This window comes from Perca fluviatilis, chromosome 20 (genome assembly GCF_010015445.1).
Source record: "Perca fluviatilis chromosome 20, GENO_Pfluv_1.0, whole genome shotgun sequence".
In the NCBI taxonomy this organism is placed as follows: Eukaryota; Metazoa; Chordata; class Actinopteri; order Perciformes; family Percidae; genus Perca; species Perca fluviatilis.
This window is the reverse complement of record NC_053131.1, coordinates 15,865,929-15,885,479: the sequence shown is the minus strand read 5'-3', so window position 1 is coordinate 15,885,479 and position 19,551 is coordinate 15,865,929. Positions and strand designations below refer to the sequence as shown.

The 19,551-nt window shown below is 40.4% G+C and overlaps 1 protein-coding gene across 2 annotated transcripts in view; it reads right to left on the bottom strand.

Annotated features, from left to right (window-relative positions):
* The window catches only part of cdin1 (CDAN1 interacting nuclease 1), a 54,342-nt gene extending 49,230 nt beyond the window's left edge, over positions 1 to 5,112 (bottom strand). For both annotated transcript variants that reach the window (XM_039785826.1, XM_039785827.1), the window contains exons 1-2: positions 4,997 to 5,112; positions 4,560 to 4,703 (exon numbers count right to left, since the gene is read on the bottom strand). In XM_039785826.1, coding sequence (XP_039641760.1) covers positions 4,560 to 4,666 — 107 coding nt within the window. In that variant the 5' untranslated portion in view covers positions 4,667 to 4,703; positions 4,997 to 5,112. The remainder of the gene's footprint in view (positions 1 to 4,559; positions 4,704 to 4,996) is intronic.
* Between the last annotated feature and the right edge of the window lie 14,439 nt (positions 5,113 to 19,551).

Here is a 19,551-nt window from a genome sequence, read left to right as displayed (position 1 = left end):
CTCATCTAACCACATAAAGCTGTGGAATTAGTTTGCCAGCCTCTCAGCCTTCAAGGGTTGTACCCTTAAGACCCAACTGCCAGTTTGTGTTTTGTTCAATATGGGCGACTAGAAGTGTGAGGCTGTGCACCGGAGGCCGTCGTGGCTGCCCCCACAGGCTCTGCACTAGATCAGTCTCTGGGTAATGTCATTGCCACTTCCAGGCTACAAAAAAAAGCTGTAGAATTCTACCTTCACAAGAGCTACAACAGAGCAACTCAGTTGATTCCACAGAAAACAATAGTGGCGATCACAGTTAAATGTAGCAACACTTCAACTGGGATATTTAGCACCAGCACTGTTAAAACAAACACACACACACACACACACACACACGTGTGTGTGTGTGTGTGTGTGTGTGTGTGTGTGTGTGTGTGTGTGTGTGTGTGTGTGTGTGTGTGTGTGTGTGTGTGTGTGTGTTTGTTTTAACAGTACGTCTTCAGATCCCCTCTCACGTTATAAAAAGGCACGTGTTTAAAAACTTTAAAAACCTTGATCCAAACGAAAGGTTTTGGAACTTGAAACATATCTTTTTAGGATATTAAGTGGGCCAATATAACAACAAAGATGGTTACAGAAAATAATGTAGCTGTTTGATGAAGGCTATTGCATTTTTTGATTTGCAAATGTTTTAGTTGACTTTCTAATTAAGTTATATAACAAGATTCCTAATCTTCTGATACTGACTGACAAAGTGATTGGGGCACCTTGGTCTGAAATAGTGTGAGTCTGAGAAAGATACACATTTTAAAAAAAATTACTGTAATTGGAATCCCAAATCTCTGCCCCACACTGTTAAATATAGGCTGGTAGAAATGAATACTAAAAAAGGGATTTTTAAAAATACATGGATTTTGCTGATGAATAAAAAAAAATAAAAATCATAATCTGTCAGGTCTTTGTTGAGTTCTCGAGCTATGAAGTTAAACTAAATGTATGAAGAGCTTGCCAGTTTAATGCATCGTGCCTGTTACCAAATCCTTAGCTTTAACTGGAATGTAAAAAAACAGATAAACACTACAGCAACAATAAATAATCAATGAGCAAGTCCCTAAGCTTCGTCCTGAGCCGAGATATTACCATCAAAAACAAAGTGTCTGTAGCCAAGAAATCACCATATCAATGGCATATGCCACAACAACCCTGTCCCAAGATCATGCCAGATAAACCCCAAATAACAGAGAAATTAACAAATGCTTGACATTTGCTCAACATCCATTATTCTGACACTTCTTCAGAATTTCAAAAGGCTGAACGCATGCTTAATCAACATTCATATTCCCAGAGCGAGCCCCAGCACCATATTGCAGCCCGCCTCAGTGCTGATGAAAACGGCACATTAGGGCCCGATTCGAAAAACGTTCAGGGACTCCTCACTGGGGAGCTGTGTGTGTGTGTGTGTGTGTGTGTGTGTGTGTGTGTGTGTGTAAAAGAGAGAGAGAGGGAGTGGCTGTGTTGAGAGGAGAGGGAGCTTCACACTTTACTTTTTAAGCATTTTCCAAAACAGAGGCATCTGCCCCTTTTTGCACACCCTCCTACTTTCATGACTGTGAACGCCATATGAGGAGTGAGCTGAATGGAAGGGGGGTAATCATTACATCCAAATTCATTCATAATACAGCACAGAAGGACACAGAGGACTCTCACATTCCCTCCCTCTTTTTCTTGCCCTTCTTACACAGACTCTCTCTGGGGACAGAGGGTGGAAAGACTGGGGTCCCCTCTACACCCAAGGGAAGCCAGGCAAGGCCTCAGAGAGCAGCCCATCATTTCCAATTCTAATACATGGCAAGAGAAGGACCTGATGGGACTGATGTCACATTTTTCCCCGCACCGACCTGCGATGAGCCCTCCCACCCCCCTCGCTGCCTAGCCGCGGTCCAGATACTAGGCAGGACACCACGGCTGGCTAAGAGAAGGGCAAGGAAGAGAGGGCAAGAATGGGGGTTGATATTTGCATGTCCCTCCATTGTGAGTGGGGGTAAAAAGTGACAGCACCGTGTCCAATTCTTTTCCCCCCAGAGCAGCTCGGGCCCGGCAAGAGAGGCCAGGCTGACAGATGACTCCCAACATCTGTGTTATGCAGCCGTTACAGATGAGGGACTCCACATCGCAATCTCTCTCTTTCTGTCTGTGTATGGGACACTCCCTCTCCCCTCCCACTGCCCATACTCCTAGTACAACAGAAAGACTGACAGACTTCCCGTGAAAATTACCTTGAAATGGCCAATAACAATCCTTTTGTTCAAAGTTAAAATTTTCCTCCCTTTAAGTCCCCAATCAAAAGCAATGATTATGAAATGGTCTTGAACTCAATACAGCATTCAGAGATTTACAATAATGAGTATTCATATTGATCTAGATCATAAGAACTCAAAACTAATGTATTAATATAAAGAAAACTAGGCAATACAGTTTAAATCAATATCAGGATACCAAAATATTTTTTCTGTTCTGCAATACACACAAGTCTTTAATAACTCCTTTCAGTATTATGTTTTAATCACAACTTGCTAAAAAAACAATAATATAGTAAAAAAGATAACACGGTACCATGATATCATCAGAATATGATAACACTTTAAGTCAATAACAGATAATACAGAACTATAGTCCACCTCTAATTGCAACTAAATACTATCAGTGTGCATTTCCTGCCTGACCTTACAAAATATATATTTTTTCATCATTTTTTGGGCTTTCATTTGATAGAATAGCTGAAGACAGGAAAGAGGGGGACGACATCCAGCAATGGGCCACAGGTCGGACTCTAACCAGGGCCACTGCTGTAAGGACCAAGCCTTATGGGCACATGCTAAAACAAGTCAGCTACCAGGGCACCCCAAACTTTCCATATATTGATTCGACATATTTAAAAAAAAAAAAAAAAAAAAGCTTAAAAATATAAGAAATAATACCTTATTATAAAGTTAGCACTTAAATAAATAATAGGTGTGTCATCTGCAAAAAAAATATGGCACATGCCCCTTCAAAAAAAAACTACCACAGCCTCCGCCATGACGCTGGTAGACAACACATGAATCTATAGTTCACATAACATTGCTTGCATCATTTGGAAATCGACCCAGTGCGATTTGAAATGATTTGATATCCAGATACCTGTCTTTTCTATCTCTCTGAGTATTATAGTCAGTGAGATGGAGTGCAGGCTTGTCCACAACAAACCCCTAACCCCCCTCGACCACCCCCACCCTCCCTCCTGCCAGCCCCAGCCTGGCCAATATTTACGCAGTGGCAGGGCTCCCACACAGTCCGAGGGGACAGGAGGGGTGTGGGGCGGGGGTGGCTGACTGCCGTGCCTGAGCGCATGCTAAGAGATGATGGATGGCCTAGTCGATATGTTATGTCTTAAGAGCCTGATTTCCTGCCAGTCCAATCACTAACCCTCCAGAGCCCAGCTCAGCTGATTGGACAACCAGAATAATTTTGCAGGCTGTGAAAACACTGCTGCCGTGCCTGTCTGTCAGGCCCAGTGACGAGACTCAGGGATTTTAAAGAGCAAGGGCCTCCCCAAGATTGGTTATGGTGAACGAAATAATAACAATAACCAGCAAGACTAAACAAAAGAGCCAGCACCTCTAGGAGAGAGAGATCGTGCTGAATTATTGGAATGAAAACGGCCCAATGTTTTCCTTTAATTATTACACCCAGCAGTACAACTTTTTGAAAAACTGGCATTTGGACTGTTTGTTAAAGACAGTTTGGATTACGAAACCAAAAGGAGAAAGGACACTCAAAATAAACACGAGAAGGACCTCCTAGTGTTGGTGCCTAAACATACAGGATATTGGACGAACTTTATACGCATGACATATTCTGTAAAATGCTGACGGTGAGAACAAAGACAAGCTCAAGCTCCGCTGTGTCCCCTTTGGGGACCTGATACCTTCTTCTAGATTGGTGATTAGGGCACAATGGAAGTAGGAAGCTCCAAATACATACGACTTTGTAAGTGACCTCGGCGGGATCAGCCATGGTGTCCTGGTGGCCTTGGGGGATTACACATGTTACGTTCAATAAAGTGAGGGCCCTCAGTGTCAAGGAGAAAGGCAAACACAACCATTAACCTCTCTCTTCGATTTCTGGATGTGCAAGCGCTGCATGGCAAAACATTGGCTAATGCTGTGGTGGAAGCCAATGCAGAAACCTGTGCGGAATTAATTAGTGATCATAAGTAATGAATTAAATGGAGTTATAAATATCAAATAATGGGAGATCAAAAAAAAAAATGCTGTTGGAGTTGATAGACAGATGGTAAACTCATCAATGAATTGTGGTCTTATGTATTTATATTATTATCTAAACACATATTTTGTGCATTTCGGACACTGATTATTTATTCACAATGCACAAGGTATTGTAAAAGATGCTTATGGACAGCAGTTTAGCGGTTTCACACTGCCATACATAAATACACACCTACTGTACAGTAGCTACACACAATACATTCGCACATGTAAGGAAGCTCACAAAATACAGTCCAGCGTGTAATAACTTACTTTGGAAATCTTTCCTTCAGCATCTTCATGCATTGGCGGGTGGGTCTCAGTTGATCAGTCCATCTCACAATCTCTTTATATTCAGCTCGGGATAGCCTCATCTTCATTTGATTAGTATGACTGTATGCTTTTGACGGTATCTATCTGTGAGAACACAGAGGGAGAGTTGCATTAACGGATGCTCATGACACTATCTGATTTCGAGAGGTAAACAACTAGCTAGAGGCGACTGACAGCTGTCAATAACAGCTGTAGCTACCTGCACTGCTGCACTTAGCTTTATGTTATGCTATCGCGACACACCAAACGCAAATCATAACATAAAAAAAAAAAACATTTCGTCTCATATTCGAAAGAGATTACTGCATGGCTATGTATGCAACACATTGTCAGATATGACTCTAGAGGAATATGTAACATGTAAAGGGGTTGTTTACCACTGATTCCTGCTGTCTGTGGACACTTCCCGATAAGCAGCTTCCCGCTAGGAAGTTGAAGAGGTGACTTTTGTGTGAGCAGCGAGTTGATTGGTCGAGTCATCCGAGGAGTTGAGCATAACTGCAGGTGATTGGTTACTTGGCAGCAAGAAGGCGGTGTCCGGCTAAGACATGCTGCAGTGCTCACTGCGTCACCGAAGCATCACTGGATTCTCGTTAAATACAAGCGATACAAAGGCAGGAGGTACTTAAAATGAGTCGACATACCTGAAATGCTCGTTGACTGCTCTCAAGTCCGACAGAACAATGAAAAAAAAAATGAAAATGACGAAACTGTAGGGAGAAGAAGGGAGGGAGAGTGACTGAGAAATAGAGGCACAGAGAAGGAGAGAGAATGGAGAGCCTGGGTGTGTATGTAAAGTAGGCTTTTAATATAAATTCAGCTATAGCTGGAGGCCTACTTTACATACACAATTTTTGTCAATAATTCCATAGTTTTAATGACAGTATTAGGTTTGTGTTTGCATATATTTTGCAATCACTTATGACAAAATAGCCTGCCTACAGCATGCTTTGAAAGATGGTGCCACCCAAAAACGACATGCTCTTTCGCTTTGATCATGGTCATATTTGTATGCAGATAGCCTACAGTCTAATGCAACTTCAAACATATGGTTAAGACATACAGTAGGCCTGCATACATTTAAATTAAGCTATATTTAATGGTTAACAAAGTTTGATGTGTGGTAACTTCAGTGGCCTAGGCTCTTGTCAATTCTGCCTTTCTTAAAATTGAAATTGAAACAATTGCAATTCTTAACAAAAAGGCCTCGTGAAAACAAAGTGTCTCCATCAGAAATTTAATTTTATTATATTAAACCTAAAAATGCAACCTCTTAAACTGCTGTTATACTGATTACTTTCCATATAAGTGCAGTGATGCAGTGATTACATTTTCTTTAAAGGAGACATAAAGTGTACCAAATTCCACTGCAGTGACACATCAGTAATTTGTATTTGTATTATTTTACCTTTACAGGAATTCTGCCCTCCTGAGAGAATATTGGTCTGGGCTTTCCTTAATTATTTCCTACATCCTGCAGGAATTTCTGCGGGCTATCCCAAGCCATGGGTCCCCAGAATCATCAACACCGTTCAACTCACCAGTGAAGGTAGAGCTTTAAATGCCCCCGGCAGAAATATGTAAATTAGGCTAAGGATGATGATGTACTGTAGTAAAAAGAAATGTGTAAAACATACAAGAATAACATTGAATTTAAAGGACAAATGCATGTTCAGCCTACATGTGTAAATCCAAACTGCTTGCATTTCAATAGAAATAGCTATCTAATAGTCACAAATGCAAACAGATTTTGAAGGAAAATAGTCAATAGTTAATTAATGATTAATGTTGTTTCTTTATTTCCCTCTGAACCATATGGTTGCTTCTGTCTGGAGTGTTGATTTTAGACAACACTTAGATAGGACTAAAATCTTTAAGACCTAATTTGTCAAATACATCCCTTGAGATCAATATAATTTTACAATGGCATTGTTGTGTAATTAGTCTCTGAACAGTGCTAAACCTCAGTCTTCCCTAATAGATTTTCTCTTTAACCTCCTCTCTTTACAGACAGATGCAGAGAAGTCCCAGAGTCACTTTATGGTGAGTTTCACATTTCTCAATTAAAAAAAACAACTTATTTAGCAAAAATAAAACAACAAAATCATCTTTGCAAATAATTACCCTTAAAATCCCAACTCAAATTGGCATCATTGTGTGCAAGCCTATGACGACATCAAACCTTTCTGTGGTAGAGTCAAACATTCTTTTGACAACAACATTGCTGGTTTCCTCCATTGTGGGTGAACAATGCATCGGTGAGCAGAAAGGCTCTATCTGACCTGTGGTGCATCAGAAAATAGAGCTCATTGTTGTTGGGCAGTGTAGTATGATGTCTGAGATGAGCTGAGGTCTCGGGCTGTGTGTTCATCGGCACAGTCCCTGGACCTGAAAGGGCTCAGTGCTCTGTGGTGGCTACAAAAGGGAGCTGTGTAGTGGGATTGGTATGGCCAGATAAGATCAGGGCCTCTGAGGAAGTCTGGTCTGATTGCTACAAAGGGCTGAGGTCAGGGGCAGGAGGAGCAGTTTACTCATCTAGGTATCAGAGGATCAGGGGGTTTGGTGGGGAGCTGCGTGTGTAATAGGTATAAAAGGATCAGTGTAATGTGATGGTATAAAAAGATAAAAATCAGCAAAGGGGTTGGAAGGCAGTGCACTGTAATGGCCCCAAAAGCGAGGGGATCAAAGATTTTGTTGTGTGTAGGTGTCTACTTGTGTGTGTGTGTGTGTGTGTGTGTGTGTGTATGTATGTATGTATTTCTGTGTGCGCACACACACCCTTGCATTGAATCAGTTTGTGTGCATCTTTGATGGCTATGAGAGCCACAGTGGGCTGTGATGAGAGCTGAAGGAGAGAGCGGGGCGATGGAGGGGATACAGGGAAAGGATGCAGGGGGAAAGACGAGTGCTTTGGAGGCTGCGTGTAAACAGGGCAGTGGTACACACAGTGCCGTTAACCAGCTGTGAAGCCTGCTCACAGTGGGAGATGAATTTACAAAGGATGTCTCCCTCTGATATCCAGGAGACGCTGCACTGATCTCTGCTCCACTGCTCTCGGCACACCATTGTAGTGCTAAGCACTGTGCCACTAATGGCACTTATATACCTTAATGCCTGGGAAACATTAACATTTTGCTTGCAGCAGAGGTAAAGTGTGTGGCTGTGGAGGGTGTGTGCATGAGAAATAGCTTTTTATAGACAGCATCTTCAGTCGATGAATGTAAGATTTGTGAGGTTGTGTAATTTCCTTTACTCATCACAGTTTAAGGAAATTGCAGGTCCCCCCATGTCTGGCACATAAGTCCCTCCTTACCATATCCAGTGATATTACTCACCATACATAGAGAGCGTATTGTTACACGAGATCGTCAACATTACTGTCATAATGTTTCTTTTTTTTTCCATTTGGGAAGTCAGTGACTTCACTCCTCTGCACCACAGAATTGCTCTCCAATCTTCAGGGAGTCTGGGATCTCAGCTCTAAAAATCACAGTTTAAACATGAGGCAAGCCATAACCAGGAAATGCCTGTAGTATTAGCAAGGTATCGAATTCATGCATTCCCCCCTGAACAGCATGACTGCCCCTGAAAATCCCACATCCATATTTTACGTCACGGGAGACAAGACACATGTGTTTCACTCTAGCTTTCAAAGCTGTTTCTTCCATTTATTTTATTATCCTTTAATGAATTTAATTACAGGACATGTAATTAAATGCAATTGTGCTCACCCCAATAACATACACACACGCACGTGCAGACACACATGCACACATTTGGCTGTAAATTGCTCAAAACAACATGTGTGATGTGAACAAAATTACTGGATTAATAGGGGATTGATAATATTTTGGGATTGTATTTCCCTTTAAACGGCTGCACACGGAAACAAAGGCTGCAGCCCAGGCTCATTAATCATAGTCAACGGGTTGCCTGGGTGCAATTTGCATGTCCGAGGTGGCTGCACATGCTGCCGTTCGGCCTATAGTTGCTGGATATGCCTCGATTTGGCTAGACCGTTAACGCTGTGTCAATCAAGGATAACCCAATAAGAATATGACAGAGGAAGAGGGGGAAAAAAACATTTTCTCCTCATTACCCAACGTTCCTTCCCCTCCCACCCTTTCCCTGTCTGCCCAACTTCTCATTTTAGTTAGCACTAATTACACTGGTCTGATGAAAAATGAAACCATTATATTACATTTATTACTGAAACTATACATTTGAGTGTTATTTAAAGATTTATTTTGAAATACTTGAATATTTAATTTTCCAGTATATGAATACACATTTAAGATAAATGAATACCATCCAAATGTGATACTATTTGGTTTGAATGATACATCAAATAGAAGTGTAGCCTTTTAGAAAATTTGGGGGAAAATAATGACTTTTATTAATAAGAAAACTTTTTTGGTTGGTCTGTATTTTTTTTTGTCAGTCACAGTTTGGAGCATCACTAAGCCATTTTAACTGCGGATAATTGGGTTGAGGCGTGATGCAAGTTCAAAATGAAGCACAATTTCACAAAGCTGTAACCTCACCACTGGCTCAATATACTAAATTCTAATTATCTCGTCATGAACTTTAAAAAAAAAGAGGCAATGTTTTAATGGCTTTTTAACTCCATAAGAGGTGTGTGTGTGTGTGTGTGTGTGTGTGTGTGTGTGTGTGTGTGTGTGTGTGTGTGTGTGTGTGTGTGTGTGTGTGTGTGTGTGTGTGTGTGTGTGTGTGTGTGTGTGTGTGTGTGTGTGTGTGCATGTGTGTGTGTGTGCATGTGTGTATGTGCAGATGAAGTTGACGCATACGTGCGTGCGTGCGTATGTGGGTTTTTGTGTGACACACACACAGACGCCCACCATCACCACACACAGACATGTGAATGCGGCTTGTGTCTGGTCTGGCCTCTCTACCTAGCTCTGCTGCCGAGGCTCACGCTGTGCTCTCCCCCCATCCTCTAATATCCTGGAGGCATTTTTCTCATTATCAAATATTGTTTGATGTCTTTGTTTCTTGATGATTAACCATGGTCACCAAACACTGGTCTGGATTGTTTAAAATTTAATTTTGGGGCTCTGAAGTACCTGCAGAAGGGCTGACTGGTGGGGACACCCGTATTTTATGTATGCTATTTTTCACACTGAAATGCAAAAGGGAGCACATTGAAAAAACACAATAAATTCTGGAGGAGAATCATTAGTGGAATACTAGTGGTTTTTACGACCATTGTTATTCAACGCAGTATTGAGATGCAGTAAATTATGGATTCAGTCCCATTTTCAGAATAATTATGTTGCCTCTCATTCTGCATAAATAAAACTACTCGACATCATTTTCTATGTGTTTAAAACATAAATGTAAATGCTACATGTATACACTGTAAATATTTATTTTTCGGTAGGAATTTTTACTTTTCCAAGTGATTTTTATTTGTGCATCTTTTGCATATTATTTGTGTTTTGATTGTACTGACCATGTATATATCTCATATAACATCATCAAGACAAACATGTTGCCTCAGGAATCTAAGATTTATGACGAAATCGACATTGTAAGCAAACAAATAGGGAAACAACACTCTCCCGTAATGTCAGCATGTCAAAACTATATTGAATACTTGAAATATCTGTGTATCTAAGGCTGAATAGCAGCCATTGTATCGGTCTAATGATATTATCCTCTGAAATTTGGAGTGAAAGAAAAATGGCAGAAATGAGCGCTACCATTGTCTGCCCCATTTTATTTAAACAAATTGCAAGAGCAGTGAGACACAGACTGAGGGAAAGAACGAGCGAGGGAGAGGGAGAGGGACAAAGAGAGAGAGAGCGTGCTCTGTAAATGAAAGGTTATGCGTCGTCCCATGTGTTTGTATTGTCAATAACTGGAGAAGGCTGTCAAGAAAGTGGGGAGATAAAGGTCAATAACTCAGGCAAATGTGTTTGTATTTGTACACTCCTGCTGATAGCATAGCAAACGTCAGGGCCTGTGTCTGACACCCTACAACAATAACACAAATAGTGGGGCTAGCAATGGAATAGTCATTATTATTGTTGGTGCTGGAAATGAGAGGGAACCTCAGCACATGGCTGTGACAGCCGGCGCAGTGTCACTCACACGTCACTCCATAATGAAACACGCCGGAGATCAGAAAAGGCGATGATAAAGTGTAAACACAAAGAGATTATGCTGCTGGGTGATTTTGATATTTGCCTTTTTTTTTCTTCTCTTGTCTCTGAATAAATATGATCGTTGCCACGTTGTTTTTCGAAACACTCGACACAAATGTAAATATTGACATAATTAGGTCTCTTGGTTTTGTTTATATATTATATTAGTTTCTTGAAAATTAAGTTCCTAAAATGTAATTTTATTATTTATTACTCTGTGATTTTTCACTCTGTCCTGCTCATAAGGCATATATATTGTTAACAATAATTTTAGACTAAAGTAAAATGTGGGGAATTATGAATTAAGCCCTTTTTACTCCAATTGTATGATTGGTTAAGATGTTTCCATTTTCCTCTAAAAGACAAAAAGGCAAGTAAATAAAATTTGTGAGACTTATTTTTGCAACACAAGGTTAAGCTGTAATCTAAAAGCTTAATTTATTTTTCATGATTCCTTTATGTGTGCAAGTGTTTTATTCTGGAGCCATTTAGTGTATCTCTCTGTGGCCTTGAGTGTAATAAATGTGCAATTAACAGACTTAACTAATTCATGAGGAACATTGTGAAACTAACGAAGGGCATAACTACTGTACAGACGCTGCTGTCATTGGTGAATATTGTTATTGTTCTGCTTTTAATTGCTGGAGGAGGAGGAGGAGGAGGAGGAGGAGGCAGCATGTTTTGAATATACGTCCTCGGTTACCATAGCAAAAAAAGAAACACTGGCTCCCTCCTGACAGTTATATCCAACGTCAGAGGTACGTGGAGGTGTTAACTTCTCTTGTTTAACCAGTTAACACAAAGAGAGCAGATATAAGTAGTAATGCCTCAAGTTGCAGCGTGAAATCCTCTGGCCATTCATCTTGATCTGTGGTCAAAGAAAAGGACTCTGTATTTTTGTGTCTCATTAACACACAAGCTTCTTTTTTTATACCAGATATCATTTCTTGTCACTATTGAATCAGCATTAAATCATGTGCTTCTCTCTTTTGGAAACTGCAATAATGAATGCTATAAATCATTGTAAGTAAATAATAATAAAAAAAATACTGTTTGAAATAGGTACCTCTCATTCTTTGCTTTAGCATATTTAGGTGTTTACCTGAAAAGCTTATTTTCTGTTGAATCATCAGCACACAAGCCCACAAAATTTGCAAACGTCTTATTGTTGTGAGCGGATGAAGCGAAATGTACTTTTAGTAAGTATATCAAGTCCATAGGGGAAAGCGGATCCCTCTCCTGCTGTCACCCTCTCCCCAGTCAGTTTGTTTGTTGGCTGTGGAGCCTCGTAGTGGTTTACATTACATATGATTATGTAAATCTGGAGCTGTTCCTGTGCATTATGGGCCGACGCATTGTCAAGATCTTTTCTAAAGCAGTCAAGTAGCTATTTCTGAATTCTTTTATTATCTGAGAGTGCAACAAAGAAAGTCTTTTGTTCACTGTTTGCCGCACACACACACTTGCATGCATACACACACACACACACACACACACACACATACACGCGCACCGCTCCTGCTGCCGTCCATGACTTACTACTGTCCCCTAGTGGTGCACCACTCTACAGTCTCTCTCCTTTTCGATCAACTTTCCACACTTCCATTCACCTGACTTCCCCCTGTCTTTGTCCCGCTCCCCCTCTGTGTGCCTTCTTTCTGCCTTATCATGCTCAAACATTTAAAAGGTTGATTTGTTGTATTGTATGACAGAGAGCTCCAATTATGCATTGCTGTGTCCACAGTGGCTTTTGCCTTCAATGGAGGGCTCAAACAGTGTCAACAAAAACAGGAACCCTGATGTTTTGTGGCTATTGTGAGGCCAGAGCTCATGTCAATAAGGTATTGTTTAGTGAGAGTGCCACACCGAAACTGCAGTGAGAATGTTATCAGAGCTGTGGAAAATAGGGTGTGAGCGCATAATAGTGCTAAAATGTAAGTATGATTGTTTGGACAAGCCCAACACAAATGCACACAGGGAACAGCCTTGGAGCCTTGTCACCTCTCTACACTTCTTTTTTTCTTTCAGCTGAGATACGTTACACGACATGCACTTTGAAACAAAAAGCTTTTTTTTTTTTTTTTGCATCTGTGACTCTTTTCATCCCATTCTATAATTACTTCTTGGATATTTATTCTTTTTAGAATATTTTTAGTGAGGTCAAAAGAGTACTCTCTTATGCTTGCCATAGCTGAGCTGATCCCTGTTCCCTCAGCTAATAGTATGCCTTTTTGTACTTTTAGTTTTCCTTTCCTGATCACTGTTATCCCAGCCCTAATTGGTGTGATAACCTGGAACAGTGCTAATAAACAATAGGATAAAAGGGTCACTCTCCACTGGCGGTGCATGGACCCACAGTCAAGTCCCTCATGTCAAATGACCAATTATTCAGGTTATAGAGGATGACACCTCCGTCTCCAGTGCCCCGTCCCTCCTGGGATAGCTCTCCAACGAGAGGGCTATCACTCAAACCCAAACCACATTCATTCATTAGCCTGTTACGATGGACATCAATTATTCATTAAGAAGGTGGCCAGTGGATTATTTCTGTCAGCACTAGGCTTATTGTATCAAAGGTTGATTTAGTATGCACTACTGTCTGTGTGATCAATCAGAACAATGCAATGAAACTCCCTTAAATAACGCATTTCAAATTTTACTTTGAAAAAAACTTCATTTCGATCAATCTAAAGTTGGTTTAAAACTTTCACATCGGCACGATCACTTATTTTAATATTTGTTTATACTGAAGCGCACAGCAGCATTAACTTACTGTGAGTGCATTGATCTGATCATTTTATTATTACTCAGCATGGTTCAACTTAACATATCACTTGATATGGAGCTTTCTTGATTTATGAGTAAAACATGCTCAGCACCTTCCTTTTATTCTTCCTGTCCCTCACTGACAATCTTGTGCTCACCTCTTTTTTCTTTTTTTCCATGGCATCATCCCCAAAATTCACACTCACACCACTCTGTAAATTCTTTTTATTAGAATGTTAAAAAGTCCTGAGGGGATTTTTTTTTTAGAGGGGGAAACTAGTAAAATAGTCGTGCTAAACTGGAGGACTGACAAAACCTTGGCCGAGACTGCTAGCATAGATCAATACAGTCCATGTTTTCCTGTTTGCAACTTCCACCGGAGACTTAAAGTGTTAATTACATAATGCATAATAGTACTTAACTTTTTTTTTTTTTTTATATTGAAGATAAGTTTTTGTTTCTCTTATCTTTTTATACTGATATATAATTAAAAAGTCCGCTTGAATTATAAAATAATGTTTTTTTTGTTTAAGCAAACAGGTTGTGAGTGAGGCACATTTCGCAAATACAGATGGAGTGTTTAGGAGATTAGCATCCTGTTACAACACAGATCAGCACACTTGAGTTTCAGGTTTGCAGGGCTTTTCTATGACAAATCGGACCTCTGACTTCAAAAAAGTTGTTCAAAGCAGCAGATAGCATTGAGTGGAGCAGATATGGCATGTAAATATACACCAAGTAAACAATTATTTCCTTCTTTATCAAAAAATCTTTTTTGTACACTTGTTTTACTTTTTCACTGAGTTACAGTACATGTTGTTTAAAAGTGTGTGTGTGTGTGTGTGTGTGTGTGTGTGTGTGTGTGTGTGTGTGTGTATTTGTATCTATGTGTGTCACAGTTTTCTTATAATTGGGCAACCTTATGTAGAAACTTTATTTAAATTGCCTTTCATCAAATACAATTCTAGTGGAAATCCACATATTGTCCTGCTATTTTTAGAATGTAATGTTCTTCCCAGGCTTGGATTGTAGAGTATGCACTCATGGCTACACGTTTACAGACACATGCCGTAAAAACTTTATGTCAGAACACTAGATCACTCTTCTTGGAGTATTTTACCCTGACCTTTCCTCCCTTCACCAACCCCTGCAAGTGTTAAAACAATATCCAAGTGTCATGTTGTCGCACAATGTCACCGCTTCATATAGGTTAGAAAAATTCATTGAAGGGGAAAAAAAAAGCATGGGTGTGTCGCTGTTTTAATAGTTGTAATGAAGGATAAACATTGTGACGAGGTGACAGAGCGCAGACCTTGGACTTGGCCCTCGGCTTTGAGCCACAGCAGGCTCTTACACGTGATGCAGTCGGTGACAGCTCTTTGAGATGGTGGGGAAATGAATTCTTGCTCAGTGTAAAGAACACTATTCATAACAGCTTTGCATGTAAAAACATTAAAAAAATTTCATATGGATCAAAGTGGCCATCTGGTTGAATTCACATAGGCTATACCTTATTCATGCACCTCCGTTACTGCTCTCGGTGGATTTGCTTAATTTTCTGTCTTCCTTTTTTCCCTCAGGTTATTGCAGCACTTGCAGAGTGAGACTCTCTCAAGAATGTGTCTAATTTAGTGGCTAAGAGGCAGATTTATACCTGTGCTAGTTATGGAGAAGGTTGCTCCCTCGAGAAGCCCAATGACTGTTTACGGGCGGCCCGACAAAGCCTTAGCAGATGATGCAGCACCTGCCAGAGTTCCCCCCATGTCTTTTCCATCCCTTTCTGTCTATCTGCTTGCCTACCTTCCTCTCGCTTTTTTTCTTCTTTCACTCTTCCTTTCTCCGTTCTCTCTCTCTCTTTCTCTCATCCTTCTCTCCTTCCTGTCTCCTGCCCTTTCTTTTCTCAGCAGAGCCACATCTCCTTCAGTTACCATGGAGTTGTGCATTTTACAACCATTCCCACCGCTCTCCCCAGAGTGAACCCATCTACTTACTCCGTCTACCACTGAGAGAGTTTTCGTCTCCATGTCCCTCCACCATTCTTCCTCTCTCCCTCCCCCTTCACACACATGCTGGATAGACAAATCGACAGCAACACACACACACACACACACACCGGCGAACAGAACTGTGGTCAGGTTTTGTTTATGACATGGAAAGGCAATATCAAGATTGTTTCAGAGTAGTGTCATCACGTGAAATGTATCGCTGTCAGGACTCAGGAGTATGTTTTATATGTCTGGGTCCTTGGCTGAAGCCATTTTGGGAAACAGAAAATATCATATCGTATGACCTCCTCTGGTATAAAAGAAAACTATCAGCTGTAAATCCGGTAGTGTGTGTGTGTGGGTGTGGAAGGGAAGTGAGTTGTCTGTGACATGGGGCTCACTGGTAAAATAAAGATCAGCTGTTTCTTGCAGTAAAATCCAATGAAGGTGTTGGACATAATTTCCAAGAATTATTTTTGATATATTGATCTATTCGAAACTAAAAGTATTATAGATATTTCAGGTCTGTTTCTGACATGCTTGCATCGCTTTCAGAATGTCTGGCTGAATGTGAAAACTCGGTACTGGTGTTTGCATCTGGACTCAAGCTGAGTAGCTGCACCTTAGGGGAATGGGAAAACAAAAAAGATACCATGCATTTCATTTTTCTAATTGTGATTTCTGCCCTTTTTTAACCAAGGTTGCTGATTTAAAAAAAAAAAAAAAAGCTCTCAGGAAGCATAACCTTTGCCATTTTCTCTGGTATTCGAAAGGTTATTGTAAAACTTTTTACAAGAAGACACAAGCTTTCCAAAAACTGGAAATATAAAAGAGTAAGTACAAATTATCTGCCAGCTCCTGTATTTTAACTTTCAAAAGGTTTTTCCCCTCCATTGAAAGGGCTTTTAATTTTGGCTGCCTCAAGATACATATTTCCTGCAGTAAATCCCAATAAGCGTTTTTATAAATCGTCAAATGCATAATTTATGTCTCTCCTTATTTCTTTTGAGTATTAAATCATCAAACAGTGCTGTAATTCTAGTTCTTCTTTCTCTTAAATATCCAGGCTGCATTATACCCAATGGGCCGTAACTCGTTAACGTATGTGGTATGATTTTGTACCTGTAATTAAATGTCAGTTTATAAACACACTAACACTAATAATACCCAGAGCTTTTCTGGGCGAGCCCGGTGGTGGCAATAGCCCATCCATCAATGTCCCTAATGAGGCTCCATATAGACAAGTCAGTGGAGGCTTCCTGGGCCGTTCAGTCTTATTTTTCATGCTCACTATGATAACCACCCAAATCCCTGGTAAGATGATATCAGCCAAGATAGGGAAGATGCTAATGTATGTGTGTTTGTGTGCTAGCCTGCATTTTGTGCCTTTTTTTGGCACAATAACTGCCATACTTTTGCAGTTTTTACATGTGACATTTGTTAATTCATGCAAACAGCTTTTCTCAGGATCTCCCAATATCACATCCTATCCTGTGTGTGTGTGTGTGTGTGTGTGTGTGTGTGTGTGTGTGTGTGTGTGTGTTTTTAGGGGTCCTGTTCAAAGTTCCCATTAATCTCACTGTCATTTTAGTGTTGGTGATCTTAATCAAAACCAACACCATTAAGTGTGAGGTGGTTAATATGGCTTCTGTTTTCAATGTTGCCATTAATAATATAATGCAGAGAGGCCAACTTGAGGTTAGGTGTTAATGAGGTGTCACAGGTTATTTAGACCAATCAGAAGCCACCACAGGACATTAGCTAAACAAAGGCCGTGGCTCTGCTAAAGTATGCTACTGGGACAAGGCAGCATGTAAGGGAGAACGTAGTTAGATCAACAATAACACATGTATTAAGCCAGGACAAGCTGACACCAGAGCCCTGTACTACGAATCAAGATCAACATGCCCTGGTCCCGCATAAGCTGTGTCACGACGGTGGTTAACAACTAGTTCAATCAACCCAGGGTTTCCCAAATCCAGCGACGCGCGCGTTTACATAAAAGAGGCGGTGTTTGCACAGCATGACCAATCGCAAACATCTACCAGAGCCGCATATTTTACATAAGAAAAGCAAATTATAATTCTACATAAATCTGAAGAACACAGACACGGTTTTACAGGCAAAACACAATATGGTCGCTGCTTCCTAAAACAGGAAGGAAAGCTGACAAAAAGAGCTGACGCTGTTATGCCTAAATCACAACGCTTATCAATATCACTTCCTCATCAGTCAGGCACAAGATCTGACCATAATTACACTTGTGCTTTCCATAAACTGTTGTTGCTTTAGCCTATTATTTCAGTTGCAACCCTGGCAGTGGGAAGCCATCATGAGAGCAAATAAAATATATAAAAACATAATTCAAACCGATGTGCGCATTGGCAACACACGGCTCAAGAAGCAGACAAATAGCCTATACGTAATTCCCTCCGCTGAAAATCTATATCTTTCATTAAAAAATACCCATCAGGGAATGTTAACTGGGTTATCGGTCTCCAAATGTTTTAACTTTTATGAGCGCACCTCTCTCTCTCTCTGCGTGCACCGAGCTCCACCGGATCTTCTAAGTTATCAATCGAGTATTGATTGGTCAGTAGGCGGTGCTTTTACACCGGTTTATCTCTGATCTCCTGAGCAGGTTAGGGTGTTCGGCATAAGTTACCACAGCGATTTAACCCGGTAACAAGTGATCCACCGTCGTGATACACAAAACCCTGGGTTGAACCTGAAGTTACCTCGGTAACACCAAATCTTGCTTCGTAGTACAGGCCTCTGAACTCTCTTCTCTTTTGAGAGATCTTGTTTATTTATGGTCTCAACAGCAAACCCAACATTCTCAACTGACATTCTTATGCAGCTTATGAGTGATAATCCTCCTCCTGTTTATTTGAATTATAGATCTCTCCATGTCTCTCTCTCTCTCCCTCAACAAACAGCACAGAATGTGGTCGACATGTTTAGCTAATGGATAGATCTACAGTTTCAGAAGCTGAGGCCCTTTCACCGCGGGACCGATTTCATGCTCCGGATCATCACAGCACCAGGGCTGAGAAAAGGTTTGGAATGGGCCTGAGATCCTGCAGGGATGGGAGGAGGTTTCTCAGCACAACATTTACAATATCATTGGGAGTGTTGATGAGTTATTTGAGGGACTTATGATAGCAGAACTCAGTGTTCCTGATTGGTAAAGTGGCCATAAACAGTACAGTAGTATGTATCTGCCTGGCCTAACATGTATCTGGCACTTGGAAGCAAAGTGCGAAGTTTATAATCTTTTCAAAAGGCTACAATCACAAAGTATTCTCATAAACATTATTCTAAAAAGGCAATTTGTTGATTAGTTTAGCAAATAATGTATTAAGAGCTGTGCTTTCTAATATGTTCTTATTTAGTTAATCTAGTTTTTCGATTAATCCACCTATAACCCAATTGGTTAATCTATAAAATGTCAGAGAAAAGTGAACAAATGCACATCATTATTTCTCAAAGCACAAGGTGACATACATATTTAGAAGCTTGAACCAGTTGGCCTTTTTGATCCTGATCCAGTGCTAAATATGGCAGGGTCTCTTACTTTACACTATTAGGCAAATGGCTGTGAAGGAGTTGAATTTTGAATTTTAAGTAATAAGAAAACTTTACAATAGTAAAGTCATACAATATGCAATAATAATGCCATGAAGAATGACCTTTCTTTTTCTGAAATTGAACGTGATTGTGAGGCTCTTTGTAAGACCCCAAATCTATGATATCTGTTCTGAGACTTACTGATATTTCCAAATTTTCACATTCACCACCAAAAGGAGTGCATTCACAATATGGAGAGACCAGTCTTGAAATACTTTCAAACTCCTTGATATTTTTTCTTTGTGTCGTTATGAAAGCAGCAGCAGTCACAGTGTCAGCGTGTAATGACATGATGAGGTGGCCACGTCTCAATGCTAATGGAGGAGGAGAAAATGGCCATGTCACTCCTGTCAACGTATTATGTTTTAAACCTAGACAGTTGTT